This window comes from Chenopodium quinoa, unplaced genomic scaffold, assembly GCF_001683475.1.
Source record: "Chenopodium quinoa cultivar QQ74 unplaced genomic scaffold, ASM168347v1, whole genome shotgun sequence".
Lineage (NCBI taxonomy): Eukaryota > Viridiplantae > Streptophyta > Magnoliopsida > Caryophyllales > Amaranthaceae > Chenopodium > Chenopodium quinoa.
In genome coordinates this window covers 3,109,044-3,136,470 of record NW_018742205.1, presented here as the reverse complement: position 1 = coordinate 3,136,470, position 27,427 = coordinate 3,109,044, and the positions used below count along the sequence as shown (strand labels likewise).

Genomic DNA, 27,427 nt, shown 5'->3' with positions numbered 1-27,427 from the left:
CTTACGATGGAGATTAGAACACGAGCAGTGCCTCTAAGCAGCGGCGGCGGCGTTTGAAAGTGCATGAGATACTCAAGAGGGGGTGAATTGAGTGTATGGAAGTGTTGTAAACTTTTCGTATTTTGATTGAGAGAACAGTAAGAGAACTGTTCTGTACGCAGCGGAATAAATAAAACTCAAGCAATTTAACGAGGTTTGACTTCTAATAAGTCTACGTCCTCCACTTACTCTAACCTCTTTTATTAATCAACTCAGAAGAATAAAGAGATTACACTCAACTACTTTATGCACCTATGCAATGAGCAATTTCCCAGCAACTAACTCTAGTCGCTCCTTAACTACTAACTCTAGCAGTTCAATGAAGTGCTTCCCTGAAACACTTCCCCAACCACTTGACAGAATCAAGTAGTTCAATACAATATCCTTTTCTCTCGTAAAATCAGCCTAAATGCTTAAGTAGAGAGTATTTAAATCTCACAATAGTATTAGGGTTTATGCTTAGATACGAGAGAGAGAGACAGCTTTTCACAGTATATTTTCAAAACTTGATCGCCAAAAAGTTGTTCAATTCGTTTGACATTAATCTCTTAAATAAGCCTTGGTAATATATGGAGAATAATATTCTTGCCTTATATTTTCGTTAAATGCGGAAAATATATTGCTCTGATTTTATTTGATAATCAAATAAATTATCAAATAAAATCAGTTGGATATTATTCTGATATATTCCCTATTTAAAGATCTCTAATATCAACCGAATATACAACTATATCTTTTTTAAAATATTTTTCTCCGAAAGAACAACTTTCCTAAAATAAGCCGTTTCGATGACAACACTCGCAGACTGGTTCCATTCTGTTCCCATACTGGTTTCAGTCATGTAGTGTTTCTATAGTTGTATATGCTAAGGAATCAAGATTCCTTATCATCCACAACTATCTCTTTTCTCTCTTTTGTACCTTTATAAGTTAACACAACCCTTTTACTATTTTTACATCAAGACCTAAATTTATTACAATCTATATAGTCTTCATGCAATTTCTTCAAGATTTCAACTTGCTTTGATTCTTCTTGTCTTGATCCCTTTCAATCATCTTTTGTCAAACCTGTGTTAAAAACACAGAACATCATATAGCAATAATAAGACAACTCAATTAAGAGTTTGTCATCACTCAAAACTCCAATTCAGAGGACTCAACAGCGTTGAGCAAGGGGAAGCGCGGCGGCGTTGAGCAACCCAGCCAGCCAGAACACGAGCAGGTTAGAACACGAGCAACCCACCCAGTCACGAGCAGGTCGAGCGACGGAGCAGCAGACACAAGCAACTTCAGGTAGCAAGCAGGTCGAGAAAGAGAAGACACGAGCAGGTCGACAAAGAGCGATTGAACAGAGGCGATTGAGCGAGAATTTCAATCGAAAATTATTATGGCTCCAGAAAATTCCAATCAAAAATTACCTCCAATCGACTTTCAATATACGTAATTGAGGCATAATTAAGGTATAATTTTGTTGGGGTTTGAAGCAATGAAGAGTTGGGGTTTGAAGCTCGTGAGTTTGGTTTTGTTTGAAGAGAGGGAAAAATGAAAGTGTTAGGGGGAAATGAAATTTAACTTGCGCCCTTGGTTTCTCAAAATAAATTTTTTTGACCTTTCGCAACGGGCTGTAACAGGACTGTTGCTAAAGCCGTTGCAAATAGATTCAACCTTTGCCTAAAGTAATCTATTGCAATGGCTTCAATTGAACCTGTTGCCTTTTCTAATCTATTGCAATGGCTTCAACTGAGCCCATTGCCTTTTCACACTAAAGTCGTTGCAATAATCCCACCCGTTGTTAAAATCGTTGCAATAACCTCAGCTGTTGCCAGAAACCTTTTTATCTAGTAGTTTTAGTTGTTGTACTTGAATATTTTATCTCTCACATATAATACCCAAGTACAACAACTAAATTTGGAACGGGGGAAGTATACTACATATATATGCACTCAAGTTAACCACGGTTTAATTGATTCAATACTTTTAAAATGTTATCATTACAATATCAAATTATATTATGCTTATCTAGCTAGCAAGATACAATTACAAACGAATTTTCCCGCCTTTCAATCTACAAACAAGCTTGTTAGTGATGGTTGGAGAGAGAAATATGCCAACTTTTTAAAAAACTTATTTTCATTCATTTATTTTATTTTATTTTTGAAAAAACAGAGGAAAGAGAGCAAAAGCAAGACTTTTCTTCCTTCGTTTAATTTTTTCCTTCTTTTTTGTTTTTGCCTTATTTTTTTATGCTTAACTTCCCTCTTTTTTTGCTTTGGTCAAAAAGTTTAGAAAATGATATACTTCCTCAGTTTTCTTTTTAGTGACAACAAATGAAATTTCACGCATTTTAAGAAAAAGATTTAGCATTATAAACGAGCAAATTAATCAAAATAATTTTAACACAATGAAGAATGAGATCAATCAAAACTAGTTTTTTATGCACGTTATGTGTGCAATGAATATGGAAAATATAATATATTTGATTTTATTTATATGTACAATAAAATAAAATCAACTTAGAATATTATTCTGATATATACAATATTTAAAGATCTCTAATATCAATCAGATATTCAGCCGTATATTTTTCAAAACATTTTTCTCCGAAAGAAGTTTCCAAAAATAAGCTGTTATCGAAAGCACCAGCAGTTTGGTTCCAGTGTGTTCCCATACTGGTCTCAGACATGCAATGTTTCTATAGTTTGTGCATGCTAAGGAATCGAGATTCCCTATCATCCACAACTATCCTTTATCCTCTCTTTGCATCTTTTATCAGTTCATATATCCCTTTTACCATTATTACATCAAGACCTAAAATTAATACAATTTATACAAAGTCTTTATGTAATTTCTTCAAGACGTTTATCCTCTTCAAATCTTGATTGAGTCTTCGTCTTGTCTAACTTGAATCATCAATTGTCAACCTGTGTTAAGCATCACAGAAACAACATATAGCAATAATAGGTATATTCAAGTAAGAGTTTGTCATCATTCAAAACTCTAATTCATAGAGCTCAACATATACTACTATTCAAATGCATTGTGTGCGTAAAAGGCGTCATTATTACAATGTATAGAGAACGGATTTAATCAAAGTTTACTACCTCCATTTTTCACCCGTAATAATGATTGGTTTACTATGGAAAATAAAGGTTGTCATGGAAATTTTTAGGTAATAAATATTTACATGTGATCAGCGACTTCTTCCAATTTGTTAAAAAAAAATGAAACTTTTGAGAAATTACAACTTTCCTATACTGTTTAGAAAACTCTATTTCCCAGCATGTAACAGTTTTTATTTGCAAGTAGAATCTTTAAATTTCATCAACATCGAAGATCTTGTACATTTAAATGTGAAGTTGTTGGTATTTTGTAATCTTCATCCTTATCTCTGTTCTACTGCACTCCTTTCTTTAAGTTTTTTTCCTGCAATTTAAGACTTCTTAACCCAAGAATCCAAGCTCTGCAAGGGAAGCAATTCAAATGCAGTGTGTGGGTCCAGCGCGTTTACGACAGTACAGCTGTACGTGGTAGTCTCCGGCAGTGATGCTGCGGTTTCAGTGGTGATTTTTTTTATTAAAAAAACGTTTTCACCTCTGAAAACAAACTAGTTAGCATTATTCGGTGTGTGAGACAACTGATTTTGGAGATGTGTTTATGTGTTTAGTTTCGTGAGTAATGAAGAGAATAAGAATGATCAATTGCATTATCTTGGTTGGACAAACAACTTTATATAGGAGAATGTTGAGATCTAATTTTGGTAGAGATCAAATCAAGAAGATAGAAATAGAATCATGCAAAAAGTGTAATTCATGACTCAAATGATTGAGAGGATAACACGCTTTAATCCAATCAGACCAATTAGCTATCCCACTGATTACGGAAATCATAATTACATTGCACTCTCCGCAATATATACAATCTACAAAGCTTATCATAAGCCACTGACTTAGCTACAAACTAGGAGCTAGATACAAAAATATTCTAGGCTATAAATAAGGTAACTGAAATATATACAAAGACCAAAGATATATTATTGACTAATATATCTTAACACACCTCCACAGTCGAAGCAGCAGGTTGTCGGACGCTGAGACTGTCCCTAAAATCATTAAAGAAACCTTGCAGGAAACCCTTTGTGAATATGTCCGCAATCTGATATCTAGACAGCACATGAAGAACACGGACTTCGCCACGAGCAACCTTCTCTCGAACAAAATGGATATCCATTTCAATATGTTTCGTACGTTGATGTTGAACAGGGTTGTCGGACAAATAAATAGCACTGACATTGTCACAATACACAAGAGTAGCCTTTTTAACCGGACAATGTAACTCTAGTAGGAGGTTTCGGAGCCAACATGACTCAGAAACTACATTAGCCACACCACGATACTCTGCCTCAGCACTAGATTTTGACAACGTCGGTTGTCTCTTAGATGACCAAGAAACCAAGTTATCACCCAAAAAAACACAGTAACCAGATGTCGATCGCCTCGTATCAGAACATCCACCCCAATTAATCTTCATCAGTATACGAGACAAGAGTAGAAAAAGAAGAGGGATACAAGTGAAGACCATGGTCTAAAGTACCCTTAACATATCGAATAACCCGCTTAAGAGCTGACATGTGGTCAACCCGCGAATCATGCATATGAAGACACACCTGTTGGACAGCATATGAAATATCCGGCCGTGTGAATGTTAGATATTGCAGAGCCCCTACAAGGCTCCTATACATAGTAGGATCATCAAAAATAGTACTAGAGGTAGCACTAACCTTTGAGTTGGTGTCAACTAGAGTGGGAGACGGCTTACAAGAAGACATACCGGCACGCTCAATTATTTGTTTCGCATACTTTTGCTGTGAAAGGAACATACCACCCTTGCCAAGAAAATAGTTAAGAGGACTCAGATCTTTCATAGCAAACTCTGAACTAAGAAGATCCATTATAGAACGCCGGAGAGTATCTGAAGAAGTTGTGAGAATAATATCATCAACATACAAAAATATGTAAGCCATATTGAACCCTTTCCTGAAAATGAATAAAGAGTTGTCCATTTTACTGTTGGTGAAGCTAATAGACAAAACAAAATCTGCAAAACGCTTATACCAAGCGCGGGGAGCCTACTTAAGCCCATATAAAGACTTACGCAGAAGACAAACATAATCAGGATGAGTACGACCCCTGTAACCCAAAGGTTGATGCATATATACCGTCTCTTGGAGCTCACCATGCAGAAAGACATTTTTGACATCCAATTGATGAATGGACCATGCCTTAGAAAGACAAAGAGTGAGAACAGTGGCTGAGCTGAATTCGGATGGGCCGTAGGGGGTGAAGCCCGATTTGGCTGAGCTTGATCAAGCTGGGCTGTTGGGGATGTGGGCTGCGGTGATAGAGGAGGGGACAGAGTTTGGGCCTGCTGTGCCCCTGGGCTAGACAATTGATGGAGAATGTATGGATTAATTCCATCATCAAGGAAATCATATGCTGTAGAAGGTGGGACATACAATTTTGCGAAAGGGAATTTCGTCTCATCAAAAATAACATGGCGACATATTATGATAATTATGCTAATTTTTTTTAGCACGTGACTTTGAACTGATTGGAAGCATCACATGTTTTACCACTGATTACACGTGGCGGTGGTGTCCACTTGAAAAGTCTAAAACATCCGTCATCCCTTACATACATAATTAATAGAGGTAAATTTTGAATATTTTAAAAAGTCAATCCCCACTTCCCTTATATAATAGAGATACCCCTTAAAATATTACATCATCCTTTGTCGCAAAAATGGAGTATGAAGAATTTCAATTTTGATTTGTGTCAATTTTATGCATTATGTATCAATACAATTTATTTATTTTTGAAAACGTGCATCGCCCGGTATTAATCTAATTAGCAATAAGTCAATAATCATGGGAGATGCTCTAGAAACGCAAGGTAGCGGTAATTAATGTGAAGAAGTACATAAAAACAAAACTTCAAAGGGATCCAAATATGTTTGAAGCCATTTGTCATTATTGTTAATGGTGTAAATGTATAATCCCTTTTATTTTGTCAAAAATTGACCTATCATTCCGACCGCTATACGACAGCTTCGGATGGGGCAGAATCTCTTCTTTGTCAAGTCCCTTTTCTTAATTTCATTGTCAAGTCCCTTTTCTGCTTCACAACTCCATCTCATCTGTATCTTCTTCTTGCTTAATTGTATAATACATCTTTTGTTTGTTTGCTACTTTTCTTTTTGTTAGAAGTTTAGTTGATGTTAATGGCTAAAGGCCCGAAGCTTTTGAGATTTTTTGTACTAGCGTTGTTTTTGCTTGAGTTCGGAGGAATATAATTGTATTGTAATTTTTTCTTTACTAGGAGATGGAGGAAGAAGATCCTTGTGGATAACTATATGAATTGAAATAGACAAATAGTCATTTTAATTCCCAAAATAATGTTGGGAAGTTGTCTAATTCCCAAAATACAACCAATTTTTTTTTAATTCCCAATCTATCGTCCACGTCACCGGTTCAGTGGGAATTATTTTTAAAACCGGTTTATTAGAAAACCGCTATTTTAAATAGCGGTGTACTGATTAAAAACCGCTACTTCAAGTAGCGGTGTTCTTGTTATAAACCGCTACTTCAAGTAGCGGTTTGTATTTACTTATATTTTTTAACAAAATCACTTTCCCTTTCTCCTCTCCTCTCCTCTCCTCTCTCTCCGCCTCTCTTCTCTTTCTCTCTAAACTCTTCTCCTCTCCTCTTTCCTCTTCTCTCTAAACTCCTCTCCTCTTTCCTTCTCTCTCCTCCCTCCTTCTCTCTCCTCCGCCATTCTCGTCATTTCTCTTCTCCTTCTCACTTCTCCTTCTCACACCAACAACAAAACCCACGCCCCTGCGCAACCAACACCACCACCACTACGCAACCTACGCTCCTTGGAGGTGCTGTGTGTCTTCCTTCTCGCCGGCATCGCATGGTTATTCAGGTCAAATTCGACCATGAAACCTCTAGATATAGAGATTTCATGATCGAATTTAGCCGTATTAAACCAAATTCGATGAGAAATTAACATTCAATTTCGGTGTTAAGGTATGTTTTCTTGTTTTTAATTTTCTTTCTCTTTTTTTTTGTTTTTTGTTTGTTAATTTTTGAGTTGTAAGGTTTTCGGCAGTAGTGGTGGTTTTGATTGTTTTTTTTTTTTTGTTAATATTTGGGTGGTTGTTTGGTTAGGGTTGTAGATCTGGGTTTGATTTGGGTATGTTTGGGTGGTAGATTTGGATTTGGGTGGGTTAAGGTGGGGGTACTGGGTTCGGTTAGGGTGGGGGTACTGGGTTGTGGTGGTGGTGGTCAAGATAGACGGTTTTCTGTTTTTTGGATTTTTGCTTTTTTTTTATTTATTTTATTTTATTTTATATTGTGGGTGGTGGTGGAGGGTGGTGGTCAAGGTAGACAGCGTGGGTGGGTACGGTGTTAGGTGGGGTGGCGGTGGGTGGGTACGGTTGGTGGGTGGAGTTGGGGTACGTTGTGGAGGTCTATTTTTTAACAAAATCGCTTTCCCCTTCTCCTTATATTTTACTGATGTTTTTTTAAAAATAATTTACAGCAAAAACCGCTACTTGAAGTAGCGGTTTATATTTTGTAAATCGCTACTTCAAGTAGTGGTGTATGAAATTGAAACCGCTACTTCAAGTAGCGGTTTATACCCAGAACACCGCCACTTCAAGTAGCGGTTTGTTGCTGGACCGATAAAAAAAAAAAAAAATCAGTTTTTTTCCCTTAGCTGACGTGGACGGTAGATTGGGAAGTAAAAAAAGATTGGCTGTATTTTGGGAATTAGACAACTTCCCAACATTATTTAGGGAGATGAACTCTCATGTAACTTACCCAACTTGTAAGATTAAAGGCTTTAAATTGATTGATTTTTTTTAAAAAACAAATCCATAAGTAATCTATTACAAATTATAATATTATAAGTCCCTTCAAAAAAAATTACAATATTATTAGTATATGAATAAGGGAAACCTATTTCCCTTTTACTTTTACTATTGTCTATTGTGCACTTGTAAGTGTTCGGATCCTCTAGATTTCTAAGTGCACTCTACAATATAGAGTTGGGTGATAGTGAGTGTATGTGTTTTTTTGTTTTTAACTTTTTAAAATTATTGTGCATTAATGTTAGCCACTGATCTTTTTTTTAATGATCTAGATTTGTTGAAATCTAGATAGTAGAGTTCATATCAATTATCAAATCCTGAGTATTCAAACCCCACTTGTACATATATATTTGGACGATTTGCCAAAGTGAGTTTAATTACAAAACTATTTTGTAAAATAGAAGCGTGAGCAAACTATTTACCAAACTAAGCTTTTGGGATAGTCAGCATTTTACCTCTGATTTTTTTTTTTTTAAAAAAAAAACAAAGTGTAAAACGCTGATTTGTTTGACTTTTTTTTTAAATTTCGTAATTTCTAATTTTTTTTAAAAAAAAAAAAAATTCAAATACACTAAAAACACTGACTGAGTCAGCGTTTTTAGTTTTTTTGTTTTTTTATTTTTTTTTAATTTTTGTAATTTCTGATTTAAAAACAAAAAAAAATAAATTAATACACTAAAAACGCCAACCGAGTCAGCGTTTTTAGGGTATCTGTTTTTTTTTTAAAATTTTTTTTTGTATCGATTCCATTCTCATCTTTCACAGGGTTAGCCTTGCATCTGCCTCAATACACTACGCAGCTCCTCTCGTAGTTATGAACATGTCCACAACCTATATTACACTTTATAGGTCAGCATTTATTCAACTGTAATTAAAACTTTAATTTGATTGATGTAAAATATTTACCAAAAAAAATTAGAACCTCATTTTTGAGTAGCAGTGGCTCCAAATGTTTAGCGTAGTTGCCATCAACACTGAAGAACGATAGAAAATCGGAACTATACATCGGTCTGTGCCTGAAACATTCAATTTCAAACTACTGTAATATTCAAGGTAAGGGATGGAAAACCATGTAGGGGATTCAGGCTTGAACACAAACTTCGTTCTTGCATGAAACTCACTATTACTAATTTCTTGATACTTGAACATACAGTTGAAATGCATGAATGTGGCATAAATTTGACATCTTTGCTTTTTAGTTAAAATAAGATATGGAAAGCTTGTGTGCAAAACTCATACAGAATATATCAATTCTCGCAGGATATTCTTCCATTATACATGCATGACCATGAATAACCCCATTCAGGGAAAGGGGTTGGGTGGTTATGGGGGAAGGGAGATGCGGCAGGGGGATAGTTGGGTGGTTACCATTTTATTTTTTTTTTAATCAAAAATTAAGAATTTAAAAAAAAAAAAAAAAAAAGTTACAGTAAAAACGCTAACTGAGTCAGTGTTTTTAGTGTAATTTTTTTTTTAAAAAAATCAAAAATTAAGAATTTTAAAAAAAAAATTTACACTAAAATCGCTAACTGAGTCAGCGTTTTTAGTGTAATTTTTTTTAATTTTAAAATCAGAAATTACGAAAAAAAAGACAGTGTTTTACCCTGGAAACTTAGTTTGGTAAATAGTTTGGCCACGCGTCTTTTTTGGTAATTAGTTTGTGAAATTGACTTAGTTTGGAAAATTGTCCTATATATTTATGTGACTATGTTATTATAATGTGACACTAAGTGTTTGTTCTATTCACCTTTTCCGAACTTATCAGAACTTTTCTGAACTTATTTTAGCTTATTTTGTGTGAGAGAAAAAAAATAAGTTTATTCTTTTTAACTTATTTTTTCTTAAAATAATTGAAAATAAGTTGAATTACATAACAAACCCTAATATATATTCCAAATTAACTAAATTTAACTATTGAACTCAAATAACAAAAATTTGTTTCTATTACTGGGTGCAAATGAAGCACAAAAAAGGATACAAATTACAATGAGAAAGATAGTCAGGATACAAACATGTGACCTATTGTAGGTCATGCCTTTAGGCTTTGTTTCTTTAGATTGAATCGAACCAAACTGAACTAAATGGAACTGAATTAAATTGAACGGAACTAAAGTGAACTGAATTGAAATGAATTGTTTATGACAGAAGGAAATTAAGGAACTGAACTGAAGTACCATAGAATTAAGTCCAAAGAAATAGGGCCTTAGTCCTTACTAGAGATGAAAACGGGAATTATGGGACCAGATCTGACACAGAGCGACTTGTTCAGACCTGACCTATTATACCCAATGAGTCCATAAATGCCAGGTTCAGACCCGGCCTATACCCGACTTGTGTACCGATTTAAATTAAAAATAGTAAGTAATAAAATATTTGTCCTAAAACCCTACTACTTTTAGCCGTTTTGAATTTTCATTCGTTTTTCTATTATTCTTCTATCTTCAACTCCTTATTTATTGTGTTTAAGTCGCAAATTTGTGATTAGTTGTGACATCATTTGGACTTGTAATGTTTGAAGTTGTAACATTTTAAGGTTTTATGAGTTATTTTTGTTAAGTTTGTTTAGACAATGTTTAACTTATGGCCACACTAACGTTTAAATTTGCCCAAAAAAAAAAAAAAAAAAAACTAGCGTTTAAAATAAGGCGAAAAAATATATTAGATTAAAAAATGCAATAAAACTCAATATTAAGAAAGATTCATCATTACCTCTCAAAAAAAAAAAAAAAAAAAGATTCATCATTAAAACCCATGTAAGGACTAGACCCAAACGCAACTCATTGCCATCTCTACTCCCTATTGTTTGATTAAGACTTCATCGGTTCAATTATTCATGAAATGTCACAACATAAACGATTTTTATTTTGGTTCATCATTTTCGATGTTGGGTCATTTTATTTTTAACGGGACTTAAAAAACGAAGGCATATAAGTCCTACAAGTCTTTCATTTGCTCTATGTTTTACAAGATTATTGCAAAAAAACAATAAAAAAAACAGCCAAGCTAAAAATTAGTTTGGGAATGATTATTCATTCTTTACAAGGGGCTTTCACCCCAATAGACTTCTTCAAGATAACATTCTTAATGCACATGAGATTTTCAACTCATTTAAAAAAATAAAACAGGTAGCTTTGGCCTAGGTGGATTGCAATCAAGCTGGATATGGAATGAAAAAGCTTCTGATAGATTATTAGAATGGAATTTTAACTTTGAAACCCTTCGTCATTTAGGATTTTGCCCCCAATGAATTAATTGGATTAAAAAATGTATAGTATTACTACAGTTTCCTTCTTTGCGCTAGTCAATGGTTGTCCTACTTGTCCAACATTTCAAATTTTCCCTTCAAGGGGCATTATAGACAAGGAGAATAATCTTCTATCTCCATATCTTTTCGTACTGTGTGTAGAGAACTTATGGTTAGAAAAATTCAATTTGAAGGGGCGGGTAGAACAAAGTTGCTTGGTGTTAGCCTTGGGCATTCTAAAATGAGCATCCCCTTTCTCACTTTTGCCGATGTTACTAGGAAATGTCAGGTCAACTAGTCATTCTTTCACAAGTCTGGTTTTCAATGCACTTCGAATAGTCCAATGTTAGCCCTAGTGACATTCGTTCTTTTAACATTATTCTTTGAATGAACAATACAAAGGATCTTGTTTCATATTTGGAATGTCCGATCCAATAAAAGATAAACGTGTCAATATGCACTCTATCCCTATTTCTTTGGACTGAATCGGACTTGACCTGACCTGAATTGAACTGAATCGAATGAAACTGAACTAAACTGAAATAAATTGTTTATAAGAGAAGAAAATTACGAATTGAACTGAAATACCATAGAATGAAGTCCAAAGAAACAGGGCATTTCCCCAACTCTTAACCACTACCCTAAAACCTAGTGGATAGTTTGTAGACCGACATGTTGTGGAGTATAGATTAGTATCTTTCGAGTATTGTGATCCATGCATGCCTTGAGCCAGATTTGGACTTTGCAGTAGCTGCTTTTCCAAAGCAAAGCTACTGTAAACTGTATAAGGTAAAACATTGAGAACCAAACGTTAAAATAATCGCAAAGTAATGAGGGTCCCTAGAAATAGTCAACTAGATTATGAGTAGTTACTTTTGATGAACTCGCGCCCTCCCAAGTTACTGTCGGTACCCATGCAATTCTAACGTTGCTTTTAACGCCTCTCGTTCCACAGTTTCCATTCTAATCGCAAGATATAATCGTTTCGTAACGCTTTATGTTTAACATTTTTATTATTCTTTTGTTAAGAGAAAAACATGCTAAGGGTGATGATGAAAATAAATTTCAGGATCTTCTGAAATTGGAAGGGAAGTTTTCATCAACTGAGATATTCATCACTCTCTCAGCATTTTTAAGTATTACTGTAAAAGAATAATATTAACAATTTCGTGACGTTTCAGAAAGAGTGATGGATAAGATAGCTTAGTTGGTTAAAGTTAATTACCCTCTCAATTCTAGGAAATTATGACAGATTCTCATTTTCGCCCTTGTGGCTCTCTAAACGCCAAAAAAAAAAAACAATTTCCTAACTTTTCATATTTAGTATGACCATGACTTTAAAACTTACTAGTGTCACATGACGCTCGCACATGTGCTACATACAACTTTGTCATTTTATTATAGATTAATGTTATCAATAGTTAATGTTTTATGTTCCTTAAAATTTGTATTTTAAACATTAGGGCTGCATATAATTTAGCTTTTGGTTTAAATATAATAGTATCATGTACTCTGTACAACATTTTAAAATTATTACATGTATCACGTCCATATAAAACTACTAAGTTTATAACCATCCAAACTAACGGCTTAAATAATTGACTAAGTTGGAGATGGTCTTTACTCTTACGCCTCTTAATATTTGGACATGCCAAATGGTTTTTTTAATACTACGAGGCCTGTTAGAATTTTTTCTATTTCAAGGCTCAATCCCGAAACTTTGGTATGCCATTTTTGAGACCCTTAACCACTCAAACCAACATTAATTACTATGCCAAAATAAAGAAAAGAAAAGGAGATACTTTATACTAATGAAAGACACGTAATTAAAAAGAAAAGGGAAAAAGTTACGATGTTGACAACTAAACCAACAAGCCCTCGAACCTTCACAACTTTGAGGAGAGAGATAACCTGTTTCTGTTTGTCTGCCTTTCTTCTTCCTCCTCCTCCTTCTTCCTTTTTCTTTTAATTCACATTCTTCTTCATTTTAAATTTAATTGCTCTCTTCAATTCCCAATCTTTATATTTCCTACAATTCAAATTCATAAGAAGAGAGGAAAATCTCATTTCAAATCATATCATATCACATCAAATCCCCCAATTATAATTGATTATTTTAAAATTCACCCATTTTAACAGGTATTATTTTATTTTATTTCTGAAAGCAGTATTTTTTTTATTTGTCTCTAATTTCTTTCTGATTTAATGCCTGCATTATTATTGTTGTTGTTGATTGATTTTTGTTATATGAATAATTCCTATTCAATTGTACATTTTAGAGATAATTTGATTGATACTGGTATGTGATTGAGTAAGTATGAGGCTAAAATATGATGAATGTTTGATGAAGATTTTACGACTTACCACTATTTCATTCTCATCTCAATTTTTTATTTGGGGCATAAATTTGGGATTTTTAATGGAATCTCGAGCTTTATACATTCCTACATTGTTCTTATTATCCAAAATAAAGCGTTTACGAATTTCATTTCATTTATGAAGTTATTGTATGTGTTATTCTGCTAATTTTTTGTTATTGTAATTTGTAAATTGCTGCATTTTATCATAGAGGATTATTGGCAATTAGAAATGAAGATTATTGGCAATTAAAAATGAAGATTATTTAGAAAGGAATCAGCTTCTTGTATGGTAGATCTATCTGCTATTGAAATTGTAGATAAATTAGTTTTTCTATTTCTTTATTTGTCAAATGGTTTAGAGTGCCAATCACTGTGTTATTAGTTCTGTAATTGGTATGCATTTGTTTTATCATGTGTGTCTTAAGTACCTTTTGATTATATTGCCTCATAATAATGTTTAATTGATCACTCTTTTTGTTTTTGTGTGTAATGCAGACCATTTTGTGGTGTTAGTATCATCATATTGGGTATGGATTTGTAGAGCTTTTTCGTCTTCTCCAATTTTATTCGAAAGATAATGTCAGGTATCTTTCTTGTCAATTCTTGTTTGTGTGTATTGTACTATTGTTAACTTATGATATAAAGCTCATAGAATGAGAAATCAATGTCACGTAATTTTATTATTCATACTAAGAATCATACTTATGGAGTAAAATGCTATACCCCAGTATATACGATGTTACTCGGACTTTTCACTTTACCTCAAGTGACACTCGTACATGGGCAGGATACTTATAAATTTCATTTTGGACATCGTCATGGAAAATATTCACGGAATAGTCTAGTCTGACACTTGGAAACATACTTGTGTAGTTATGTGGGATATGGGTATCTTGAGTTTGAGTAGCGTAGAGTATACGTGTGTAGATAATTTTTGCTTTGTTATTGCCGATTGTATTCAGCTAGCTTACACGGTATAATCTGATTACCTTATTTGAAGGTTTTGAGGAGTGCGGGATTGCTGATGAAAACTCAGGGAACGTTGATGACTTTGATGATGAGAGAAGACGGTCCAAAATTGGAGTTTTTAAAAAGAAGGCAATCAATGCCTCAAACAAGATTACTCATTCACTCAAGAAAAGAGGAAAAAGGAAGGTTGATTTTAGGCTTCCTTCTATATCAATTGAAGACGTAAGAGATGCCAATGAGGAATGTGAGGTCTTTAAGTTGCGTCAAAATCTCCTTGATCGGAATTTATTGCCTACAAGGCATGATGACTACTATACTTTACTTAGGTCAGTCCTTCGCTCTTGCTGTGATCTTATTCTGGATTTCTTTTTCACTCTATTTTTCTTTAACTGTCATAATTGAAAAAAATATGCATATACTGAAGTGCTAAAATTGTTTAACAAAGATAGGGACCGTGACAGAGTGCAAGGCAGCCGTGCCAATACCAATTTGTTAATGGTTTAATTTGGGAAAAATAATGACGCTAGTGTCAGTTCAAAATAAGGGAACCTTTATATATATATATATATATAATTACAGGAACTATGATTTATAATAATGGGATGTTTTCTCTACTTATCCATTTATGGCACTCTGCTTTAGAGCTGTCTTCAGGACAATATTATCGGAATAATGTAGTCTGTTGTTTCAGACATTTTTTTTACAAGCTATTTTCTGCAGGTTCTTGAAGGCTAGGGAGTTTAACATTGATAAGACGGTGTTGATGTGGGAAGAAATGCTTAGATGGAGAAAAGAATTTGGAACAGACACAATATTAGAGGTAACAAACTAATAATTATCTCCTTCTACCTTCCATGCCCTATACCTCTTCCCCCAAAATCCAGCTTTCTAATCTTCTAGAATAGGGCTGTGCTCTTCCTCTTTTTTTCAACATTCTTTTGTTTTCCATTTTGCAGCCTTATCTTAAGATATGTGTTATGATTCCCCTGTTGGGAATTTTAGTTCAAGAATGAAGGAGTCATGTAGAGTGGTAGTTGTAGACTCTGTAATGTGTAGTTGCTGAATGTAGAATTTATTTTAAATTTGAGTCTTATCACAAAGTTCTCTGTTATGTAACTGCTTTTCTAGTTATGAACTTATGACATCTGACTCTAAGATCTGCTGATGTAGAGTTTCCAATATGAGGAGGTTGAAGAAGTCATCCAGTATTACCCCCAGGGATACCATGGAGTTGACAAGGAAGGGAGGCCAATTTACATAGAGAGACTGGGGAAAGCCCACCCTAGTAAGCTCATGCAGATCACTACTATCGATCGGTACTTGAAGTACCATGTCCAAGAATTCGAGAGGGCTTTGCAGGAGAAATTTCCTGCATGCTCTATTGCAGCGAAGAGAAGAATTTACTATACAACAACAATCTTGGACGTGCAAGGATTGGTATGTGTTTCATTATTAGATATTTTATAACTTTGAAAAAATCGAATTGGCTGCTTTCATTACGTTACATGACAATAAGTGATTCAAGGATAAAGAATTAAGTTATAAACAACTCTCCCTTGGTTCCTTATCTTTGTTCGTAAGAGATATATGAGAGTCCATCGTATAGTCTTAGTCTCTTCATCAATACAATTGAATATCCTTTAGCTTCTCAAAACAATTAGCTAGTAAGATCTATAGATGATCATCATGTTGAGCAGAATGATCCGTAAAATTGTGACTAATATATACTTAAGCCTTCTGTGGCAATGTCATGGGATTACTGGTGGATTGTTGAACTTTATATGTGACAATGTTGGCCTGAGTTTGAGACTCTGAGATGCAAGCTACTTGTGAGGATTAATTTGGCCGTAAACAAGGGACAAGCATGATCTAAATATAAATTAGAAAGGTTATAAAATGGGGGTGTAAAGGTTGATGTTATGTAATTGCTAAAATCAATATCTGATGCCTTGATGGTGACTTTCGTTTTATGAATGTTGGTGCTTTCTGTCTGGCTACATTTTTTGTTAGATTAGGTGCTAGAATTCTTCCATTATGCAGTACTAGCTCTTATGTGCATGTGATGTGTGCTTACCCTATGTAAATTGTATTTCATTAAAAATAATTATGTAGTATGTACTCCTTATTAGATCAAAATGTTGAAGAAAATTTTGGTATTATTAATTTATAGCTAATTAGTAATGCAATTTTTTTTTAATTGTAATTACTTTGTAAATAACTATGACTTGGATTCAAAATATTTTTCACATATGTTTTTATCCATCTTGTAATGTTTATTAATTTAAGTTTTTGACTCACCTTTTCTTTTTAATAAATGCAATCTCCATTTTTAATTGAATAAGAGAAGGGATAATTTAGGCACATCAAAGAATAACTTTTTTAATTCATTAAAAAAAAAAAAATGTCATTTTAAGTGCACACCATCTTTATCTTCCTTCCCTTATATAATAGAGATTAAGTGAGGTGGTTGTATTTGCTGTGCAAAACTATTTATCGAGTTTTATGTTTTAAGAGGGTGTATTGACACTTCGACAGGAATATTCCTGACAACTTTGATTGCTAATAATGCCTTTTCTTATGAACTAGGGGATAAAAAACTTTTCTAGGACTGCAGCCAACCTTCTTAATGCAATGTCTAAGATAGACAGCAACTACTATCCAGAGGTATGTCTTTCCTTTTATTGTTCTTTTTCCCTTTTTTTTGGATTATATCTTTACTTCTCTTTGTTTTAGTTTCTCTTAAGTCTTCCTATATATGAATATGCAGACGCTACACAGAATGTACATTGTTAATGCCGGTTCTGGCTTCATAAAAATGTTGTGGCCTGCTGCACAGAAGTTTCTGGATACAAGAACAATTGCTAAGATACAGGTGAGGTTTTAGTCTGTATTGTATATTATCTTCTAAACTTCAAACATTGTAACTTTGGCACTTAATTCCTTAAACAATATATTTTACTTGCACTATCTCCATTGTCACAAGATAGGTAGGAATGTAAGATAAGAAGTAGAGTGAAAAAAGGGGATGATTGAGGGACACCTTTTTAGAGGGAAAGTTTATCTCAAAGAGAATGAGTTATAAGTGTTTTGGCAGATGCCAAGAAGTAATATGGTCCAAGTATTACGTGATGAATGGAGTGTTTTTTTTTTTTTTTTTCATAAAAAACTCTCTAGAGTCTAAACTCTCTCTAGTGTCATTTCATTAAAACATGCAGAGACTTAAAGGTAGTGATTAACAATAGTGGTTGAATTTAGCAAGGTTTGATCATATATTTTAAATGTGGTGTATTACTTTGTGTCTAAGAGTGGTGATTCTGGGTAGATTAATTAATATTTTTTTTCCCCTATCTATACAGGTTTTGGATTCAAAGTCACTCCCAAAACTATTGGAAGTTATTGATTCAAGGTTTTGGCTGTATGCTTATAAAGGTGTAACTATATGTTTCGCTAAGCTTCTAACTCTCTATCCTTCTGTTTCCAGCCAGCTACCTGACTTTTTGGGTGGCTCATGTGCTTGCTCTGGCCATGGTGGTTGCCTAAGGTCCAATAAAGGCCCCTGGAGTGATCCAGAAATAATGAAAGTATGCATCGATTCTCTTTTCTTTGATCTTTATGTTGCTTCTGTGATCATAGCCCCTTATAGATTTGCTAAAATTATAATGTGACTTTATTTTCTCTTCTTTTCAGCTTGTGCATAATGCAGAATCAACCCTTGTGAAGCAAATCACTAAAGTGTCACATGACCAGAAATTTGATTATTATGTTCAAGTGATACCGCTGAAGGCATGTCCAATGCTCTATTAATGTACCGCATAATGTTCATCTATGCGCTGTGGTAAAACTCACAAGGTGTTTTTCTTCTTTCATTTGTTGCAGGGAAAGAATGGCTGTAAAGCGGCAGCTGAATTAGTTTCTGACACTGATGATTGTAGCTGTCATCCTGAACGAAGGAGCTCGGCCTTTTCCCATCAATCACCAGGTCATGGAGAAGTATGTTCTCTGACTTTATTTATGTTTATAGTTTTTTGATCGTATGATATATCTCCCATGCGTAATATGTGTCAACGTGTATTTTTCAATATGGGACTTTTTCTTTTCGATTTGTGTTTGTGTGTGGGGGGCAATTATATGGGATCTGAAATCGGTTGCTTGTGAATAATATATGTGTTATGCCCTGAATCTTGTAGTTTTTAACTCAAGTTTACAGTACGCAGACAGAATTGGCCGAATCAAATGTTTACTACTGTCGAGATGACCATTTTTCTGCAGCTGCTAATGTAGTAGAAGGTGATGGATTGAGAAAGCCTTTAAATTCTTCTTGTACGAGTGGTAATGGAAGTTCAGTTACAAATGAGCCTGATTTTGGAGGTATTGGTCAAGAAATTATGTTCTGTATGATATCGATTACTGGTGTTTACCATATTTTAACTGGGTTTACTATCAATTGTTGTGTCATTAATTTGGCATATCATTTTGTCTTATTTTTGTAACTGACCTATCTAAGGAATAGTCGCATTTTGCAGGTACTTCCTTCATATATCGGCTCTGCAGATTCAGAGTTAGAGCTGAAAACTTGAACATTCGATCCCTCACAAATTTTCTGATATCTTTGCTTGTGAGAATCGCTTCTTTATTCCGGCTAGTGCCTTTTTGGCTTTGGCCTTGGAGATGTCAGAATCTTCTATCTAATGTAGCTGACCACAAAGAGAAAAACCATCATGCACAAATAATTGAAGTTGAGAACGGACAAAACAGTGTACACCCTTGTCTAGAACGTCTTCAACGAATAGAGAAATTGTGTGAAGAGCTTAGTGATAGACCAGTGACTTTCCCACCAGAAAGGGAGCAGTTGCTTCAAGAATCTATACGAAGGATCAAGAGTGTTGAGTGTGACCTTGAGAAAACAAAGAGAGTAAGCAACTAAGCAATGATATACTATATTGATATTCTGAAGAACTGACATTTTTAAGTAATATAATATTTTGTTTTGATAATATTTGTATACTATAGGTGTTGCATGCTACTGTGAGGAAGCAAGTTGAGATATCTGAATTTCTGGAAACCCTACAGCTGTCCACATGCCATCATGTAAGTTATAGGTGTTTTTTAAAATTTCTGCTTAATATCAATCGTTTTTGATACTATTTCCCCCCTCCTCTCATCTACTTGGTAATTTAGAGTTATTGCTGAAGTATTATCTAACTCTGTAGTTTTATCAATCAATCAAAGCCTTAGTCACATAATTGGGGTCGGCTACATGAACCAAAATTGATCATTTCGTGTGGGGAAAAATTGGTAATAACTACCTAATATGTTCCAAAATTTTAAAATAACTACCTATTATGTTTTTTTTTTTTATTTTTTTTATTTTTATTTTTAATGTAACTACCTATTATGTTCCAAAATTTTAAAATTACTACCTTATAAGGCCCTAATATTTTAAAATCACTACCACTGAACGAATTGTTTAACAACTTTGTTAAGTGGGACCCACTTAACACTTCAACCACCTTAAGACCACCTACGACCACCCTTAGATTTCGACAAGAACACTACACACTCGAGAACCCACCTCGACACCTCCCAATCAAGCACCAAATCGACCCTAATCATCCCTTCCACCTCGAATCATGAACCTCAAATGGGTTTTTGGGGTGTGGTGGTGGTTCAAGGGGTTGCTGCAGTGGTTCACGGGGCCCTTTTAATGGATTTGTTATATAATTCATTTAGTGGTAGTGATTTTTAAATTTTGGAACATATTAGGTAGTTAAATGCAAAAAAAAAACTTAAATAGGTAGTTATTTTAAAATTTTGGAACATATTAGGTAGTTATTACCAATTTTTCCTTTCGTGTGGTCATTCTGTAATTTTATGTATATGTATATTTCCTGGTTTTCATTCTAGAATGTGCAATGCAGCGATGCCTATGTGTTAGAATCCAACCTCTTTGTTATGTATTCTTCTTTATTTTCCTTATATTTTCCTTATGTAATGTCTCTTTAGTCTTTCTTTTTATTTTTCTAGACCCTAGGGAGAATTATTGTGTTACTGTCATTTCAACGTTCACTTGTAATTCTCTACTAATGCAATATAAAGCTCTTTAGGGAGCGAATGGTTATTCAATCAAAGCTCTCTACCTCGTTGTTATTGCTTTAAGACTTGTGTGTTGTTTAAGCCTTTATAGATATTGTGCTTGCCTTGTTTTAAAGCATCCCCCACCAAACCAAGAGACCCTAGAGACGTCCTCATTTTCGTCGGTTCCGCTTGTGCCCGCTTCGAAGTATCGGCCGTCACAAGCCCCGACTCCGCACTCGTTGTTCTCGTGTGCCCTCTTGAGACACCGTAGGTCCGTGTTGCTGTGTGCTCACGAACCTCCTTGCTTTAGGCTTGCGCCCTTGTCGCCAAAAGACGAGAGCGCGCCGCACGATCTGGTGTTGAATCACTCGGACCGTGACAGTTTGGTATCAGAGCAGGGTTTGCCGTAGAGATGGCAAAAGAAGGAGAGATGCATGAATACACATTCGAGGAAAGACTTGCTTGGCTTGAAGGCAAGTCCGAACAGTGGGCTATGCTTGAAGAAAGGCTGCCCAAACTCGAGGATATTGTAATAAAACAAGCCGACCAAATAGAGAGGCTTGCCGCTACTGTGGATGGGTTAACGGAGCAACTTAACTTCGTGCAAGGCGTCGCTGATGAAGCACAAGATAAATGTGCAACCTTAATGCATGCCCAGAGAGGGCTCGGGGGAAGTGGAGGTGCCAAGATAAAACCTCCCAAGCCCCGGACCTTCAATGGCACGAGAGATTCAAAAGAAGTCGATAATTTCATTTTCGACATGGAGCAATACTTTCGGGTCTGTCAGTTGGAGAATGAGTTAAAAGTTGATACCGCCACTATGTATTTGGTGGATGATGCAAAGCTTTGGTGGCGCACCAAGTACACCGACATCCAAGCTAAGAGGACGTCGGTGGATACTTAGGAGGATCTGAAGAAAGAGCTGATGGCCCAATTTTATCCCGAGAATACCGAGTTTGTTGCTCGCACCAAGCTCGCTGCTTTGCAGCATAAGGGTTCCATCCGGGAGTATGTCAAAGAGTTTTCAGCGTGCATGTTGGAGATCCACAACATGTCCGAGGAAGATCGCCTATTCAACTTTGTGCGTGGTCTTAAGGAATGGGCCCAAAGAGAAATTTGGCGCCAAAAGATTGATACTTTATCGGGAGCCATCGCTGCAGCCGAAAGGTTGATGGACTACTCCTCAGAGAAAGGACAAGGTTTGAAGAAAGGGAATAGCGGGCCGACACCGAACCCTCCTAGGAACTCCGGACATGGCTCGCAAGTGAGCTCCAACAACTCGAACAATAGATACAATAGGAGTGGGGGAGAAGACTCTCGGAAGAGTGGAGCTTCTTCCTTCTCTAGTAGAGGAAGCACCCCTAGTTCATCTTCGGCAGCCAGGCCATTGACGTGTATCCTTTGCAGAGGACCGCACAAGTGGTTTGAATGTCGACACAAGGGAGAAATTGACAATCTCCAAAAGAAACTGTCCTCCATGTCCTTAGAAAACCCCGAGGGTGAAGAAGCCGATGAGGTAGAACCTAGTGAAGGAGAACATTCCAGACTGGGGGCCATTCGCATGATGTGCGCTATGGGAAGAGAAGGCTCTGAGGGCCAACCCAAAAACTCTGGATTGATGTATGTGAATGCGTTGGTAAACGGAAAGGAAACTCGTGCCATGGTGGATACCGGTGCTACCCACAACTTCATTTCAGAAAAGGAGGCAAAAAGACTTGGGTTGAAGCTCCTACCAGAAGGAGGCAGTATGAAAGCGGTGAATTCAGTTGCCAAACCGATCCACGGCGTTGCCAAGAAAGTAACAATGAAGCTGGGAGATTGGAGCGGACAGGTGGACTTTACTGTTGCGCCAATGGACGACTTCAGCTTGGTGCTCGGCATGGACTTCTTACACTTTAGTAAGGCAGTCCCGATGCCGCATCTTAGATCTATTCTGGTGCCCGGGCAGCAACCATGTCTCCTCCGAACCTGCGAATCGGGAAAAGGGTCGAAAGGGCCCCTCCTTTCAGCAATGCAATTGGAGAAGGGGTTGAAGAGGAACGAGCCCACGTTCCTAGCAACACTTTCCACGAAGGAAGATGAAGCAAGTGGAGACTTTCCGCCTGCAGTTGCCGAGCTACTATCAGAGTTCCAGGATCTCCTCCCGAAAGACCTACCAAAAGTTCTCCCACCTAGAAGGACAGTGGACCATGAGATTGAGCTGGTTCCAGGGGCGAAACCCCCAGCACGAAGCCCTTATCGCATGGCTCCCCCAGAACTGGCTGAACTCCGGAAACAATTGGAGGACTTGCTTGAGGCAGGCTTCATCCGCCCATCAAAGGCTCCTTATGGGGCTCCTGTGCTTTTTCAGAAAAAACAAGATGGAAGTCTTCGATTGTGTATCGACTACCGAGCATTAAATAAGGTTACGGTGCGCAATCACTACCCTATCCCTTTGGTGGCGGATTTGTTCGATCAGTTAGGGGATGCAGTGTACTTTACAAAGCTAGACTTGAAGTCTGGCTATCACCAAGTTCGTATCGCCGAAGGAGATGAACCAAAAACTGCTTGTGTGACGAGATACGGGGCATACGAATGGCTAGTCATGCCCTTTGGCTTGACGAATGCACCTGCTACGTTCTGTACTTTGATGAACCAAGTATTTCGAGAGTACTTAGACAAGTTTGTGGTCGTGTACCTCGATGACATCGTTGTCTACAGCAAGACTTTGGAGGAGCACCTCGAGCACCTAAGATTGGTCTTCGAGAAGCTGAGAGAACATCACCTTTTTGTGAAACGAGAAAAGTGTGCCTTTGCGCAGGAAGAAGTCGGATTTCTTGGACACTTTGTGGGGAAGGGTCGATTGAGGATGGACCCAAAGAAGATATGTGCTGTTCGCGATTGGCGGGATCCCAAGAACCCCTCTGAGCTGCGATCCTTTCTAGGACTGGCGAACTATTATAGAAGATTCATTAAGGGATACTCAGAGATCGCAAGTCCCCTCACCGACCTATTGAGGAAAGATTGTCGTTGGGAATGGTCAGGGCCCCAGAAGGAAGCTTTCCAGAAGTTGAAAGAAGCAATGGTGAAGGAGCCGGTCCTTGCCCTTCCAGACATCACCAAACCATTCGTGGTCGAGACGGATGCTTCGGATTTTGCTTTAGGAGGAGTGCTCCTCCAAGAAGGACATCCTATTGCATTCGAAAGTAGGAAGCTGAATAATGCGGAGAGAAGGTATGCGGCACAAGAAAAGGAGCTACTAGCCATTGTGCACTGCCTAAGAGGATGGAGGCACTACTTGTTGGGGTCAAAGTTTACCGTCCGCACAGACAACACCGCGGCGAGTCACTTTCTCACCCAACCCAAGCTGACAGGAAAACAAGCTCGGTGGCAGGAGGACTTAGCTGAGTTCGACGTGGAGTTCACCTATAGAACGGGATCCAGCAATAGAGTTGCCGATGCCCTGAGTAGGCGGGCCGATCTTGCTGCGATGTACAAGCTAGGGCCAATGACTGCAAGCAGCATTGCCACATCCGTTAGAGATCAAGTTCGTGCTTATCTCCCAGATGATCCGATGACAAAAACCATAACAAGGATGATTGAAGAAGGGAAGACTAGACGCTTTTGGTTGGAAGATGGCCTCATCTTCACAAAAGGTACAAAGCTGTTCATCCCCAAAGCAGGGGGATTGAGGAAAATGTTGTTGAAGGAATGCCATGATACGCTGTGGGCGGGACATCCTGGTTGGCAGAGAACCCTCAGTCTACTCGCGATGGGGTACTACTGGCCAGGAATGAAGGAAGATGTGATGAGCTACACCAAAACCTGCCTTGTGTGCCAGCAAGACAAGGTTGACAGACAGAAGCCCGGGGGCCTCCTTGAACCTCTTCCTGTACCAACTCGACCGTGGGAGAGTGTGTCGATGGACTTCATTAGTGGCCTCCCGAAGGTTGGCCAGTTCTCTTCTATCATGGTGGTGATAGACAGGTTCTCAAAATACGCAACGTTTGTACCCTTGCAGAAGGCTTGCGGAGCAGAAGAAACGGCATCTCTCTTCTTTAAGCATATTGTGAAGTACTGGGGATTGCCAAAGAGCATAGTAAGCGACAGGGATACCAGATTCACGAGCATATTCTGGTCTGAGCTATTCCAAATGATGGGGTCTGACCTCAACATGTCGTCAAGCCACCACCCTCAATCTGATGGGCAGACAGAGAGATTCAATGGGCTTCTCGAGGAATACTTACGTCACTTTGTGAGTGCCAACCAGAAAGATTGGGTGAGACTCTTGGACGTCGCACAACTTTGCTTCAACGCTCAAAGGAGTTCTTCTTCCAACAAAAGCCCCTTTGAGTTGGTCATGGGTCAACAACCTCTCCTCCCGCACACAGTGGCTGACTGGGAGGGCGGTAGGAGTGCTCAGGAGATTTTACAAGAGAGTGGAAGCAAAACACCGACATTGCAAAAGCCTACCTAGAGCGAGCATCGCGCTGGATGAAGAAATGGGCTGATCAAAACAGAAGGCCAGTTGATTTTGCTATTGGGGACATGGTGATGGTGAAGGTCTTACCAGAACAGCTGAAGTTTCTCAGAGGGAGAGATCGTCGCCTCATTCGGAAATATGAAGGCCCCATCCGCATCACTAAACGGATTGGGAAGAACGCATACAAGGTAGAACCGCCTGCGTGGATGAGGATTCACCCCGTCTTCCACGTTAGTCGTCTAAAACCGCAACGTCAGCTACCGTGCCAACATCAGAACCAGGACAAGAGCCACCCCTACAACAGAAGACTGAAGCTGCTAAGATCTTAGTGTAGATTTTGTAAGTCGACGAGGACGTCGACGACTTAAGTGGGGGAGGATGTTAGAATCCAACCTCTTTGTTATGTATTCTTCTTTATTTTCCTTATATTTTCCTTATGTAATGTCTCTTTAGTCTTTCTTTTTATTTTTCTAGACCCTAGGGAGAATTATTGTGTTACTGTCATTTCAACGTTCACTTGTAATTCTCTACTAATGCAATATAAAGCTCTTTAGGGAGCGAATGGTTATTCAATCAAAGCTCTCTACCTCGTTGTTATTGCTTTAAGACTTGTGTGTTGTTTAAGCCTTTATAGATATTGTGCTTGCCTTGTTTTAAAGCATCCCCCACCAAACCAAAAGACCCTAGAGACGTCCTCATTTTCGTCGGTTCCGCTTGTGCCCGCTTCGAAGTATCGGCCGTCACAAGCCCCGACTCCGCACTCGTTGTTCTCGTGTGCCCTCTTGAGACACCGTAGGTCCGTGTTGCTGTGTGCTCACGAACCTCCTTGCTTTAGGCTTGCGCCCTTGTCGCCAAAAGACGAGAGCGCGCCGCACGATCTGGTGTTGAATCACTCGGACCGTGACACTATGTCAGTATGGCTATATCTAATGCTATGTTCTTGGTTTCGTATTGATTGTTGAAGAAGTGAAGGAAAAATGGTTTGATATTTATAGAATTAAAGATTTCAGATCTTCTGGACACTACCGATTATTTTATATAATACCAAAAGCAGTTGTGCTAGTTGCTTGCACAGTGTTGTTACTATCTCCTTCATCACCACTCTCCTGTAGGGAGTTGATGTATGTGGACATGTGGTTATATAGGATCTCTGAATCATGTGTATAACAAAAATGATTGATTTTATGGCTGAGATATTATGATGATATGAATCCTTCATCCTGAGGAATTCAATTCTGTGTTTGACATTTTTTTTTATCTGGGCGAACCTCTGTATTGAGCTGGATTCTACCTCTAAAGAAGTACATTTTTATTGGGCTGGATTCTATCTCTAAAGGAGGACATTTTGGTGATGTTAATATTATTTGCTTAAGTACATGGTTGCTAAGCCATTTTTGCACAATGGCATTAGATCATGTACATTGGTCACAGATGTTGATCATGTCTGAAGGTCTTGATTATAGATGATTGAACTTGATAGGGAGTAGTTTCACAGAATGTCTTTGTAGGTCCTAAAGTTGCTTCAGTTTTTGCTGCAGAGATGCTAGCTATACCTTCCACTATTCCACTATTTTAAAAATCTTTTACGAGTAATTTTTTAGCCTCCTTTTTAGCAAATATCATTTAGGCTCTGTTTCTTTGGGCTGAATCGGATCTGAACTGAACTGAATGTAACTGAATTGAATTGTTTATGAGAGAAGGAAATTGAAAACTGAACTGAACTGAAGTACTATAGAATTAAGTCCAAAGAAACAGGGCCTTATTAGGGTTATTGTGGTTGTGTTTTCAGTTTATAAGAGTGCGTTGTGATCCAACTCATTTTAACTTGTAAGGGCTTTTGTTTGTGTTTGCAGCGGAGGAGGATTTTTTCCTGCGGGTTATGAAATTCTACAACTGACCCTTTGAGTACATAAAAGTTATAGGCTCCTAACTATGACGAATATTATTTTCGTCCCTTGGCTGCTTCAGTTGAGGAGATTTGCACATAACCAGGAAGTTGCTCATGGATACTGGATAGAGATCAGTGAGTGTTAAAAGTTAATAGAAGTATTTGCCATTGTATTAGTGGCATATATGTTGGATTATTTCTTAATTTTGTCCCCACATCACACACAACTTTCCAGGCAGCATTGTCCGTTGTTTACCTCCTCTGATTATACGCGGTAAGGACTAACGTCAATGTACTGTATAACTTTGCTAATGAAAATTTCAAAAAGGTCATTACTTCTGAAAGTGTGCCTCTCTGTACTACTATTTTATGTAGCACGGAAATGCTTGAAGTTTTGGAAATGGATATGTTTCGAAAACGGGGAAACGTCAATTATGAAAATCAAGGAAACGGGGAAAT

General features: G+C 37.2%; 2 protein-coding genes across 2 annotated transcripts; one reads left to right on the top strand and one right to left on the bottom strand.

Annotated features, from left to right (window-relative positions):
- Positions 1–291: 291 nt before the first annotated feature.
- LOC110726656 (uncharacterized mitochondrial protein AtMg00810-like) lies at positions 292–5,097 on the bottom strand. Its single transcript, XM_021906128.1, has 3 exons — positions 4,702–5,097; positions 4,095–4,559; positions 292–444 (listed from the first exon to the last, which is right to left on the bottom strand). The coding sequence occupies exons 1-3, from the start codon at positions 5,095–5,097 to the stop codon at positions 292–294; spliced, it is 1,014 nt and encodes a 337-aa protein (XP_021761820.1).
- A 7,883-nt stretch (positions 5,098–12,980) lies between these two features.
- LOC110729307 (phosphatidylinositol/phosphatidylcholine transfer protein SFH13-like) lies at positions 12,981–27,303 on the top strand. The gene is made up of 15 exons (XM_021909040.1): positions 12,981–13,353; positions 14,070–14,158; positions 14,575–14,869; positions 15,264–15,363; positions 15,714–15,980; positions 17,130–17,207; positions 17,311–17,415; positions 17,900–17,949; positions 18,025–18,124; positions 18,231–18,326; positions 18,420–18,533; positions 18,758–18,911; positions 19,067–19,455; positions 19,554–19,631; positions 26,934–27,303. The coding sequence occupies exons 2-15, from the start codon at positions 14,152–14,154 to the stop codon at positions 26,961–26,963; spliced, it is 1,863 nt and encodes a 620-aa protein (XP_021764732.1). The 5' UTR covers positions 12,981–13,353; positions 14,070–14,151; the 3' UTR covers positions 26,964–27,303.
- The last annotated feature ends 124 nt before the right edge of the window (positions 27,304–27,427 follow it).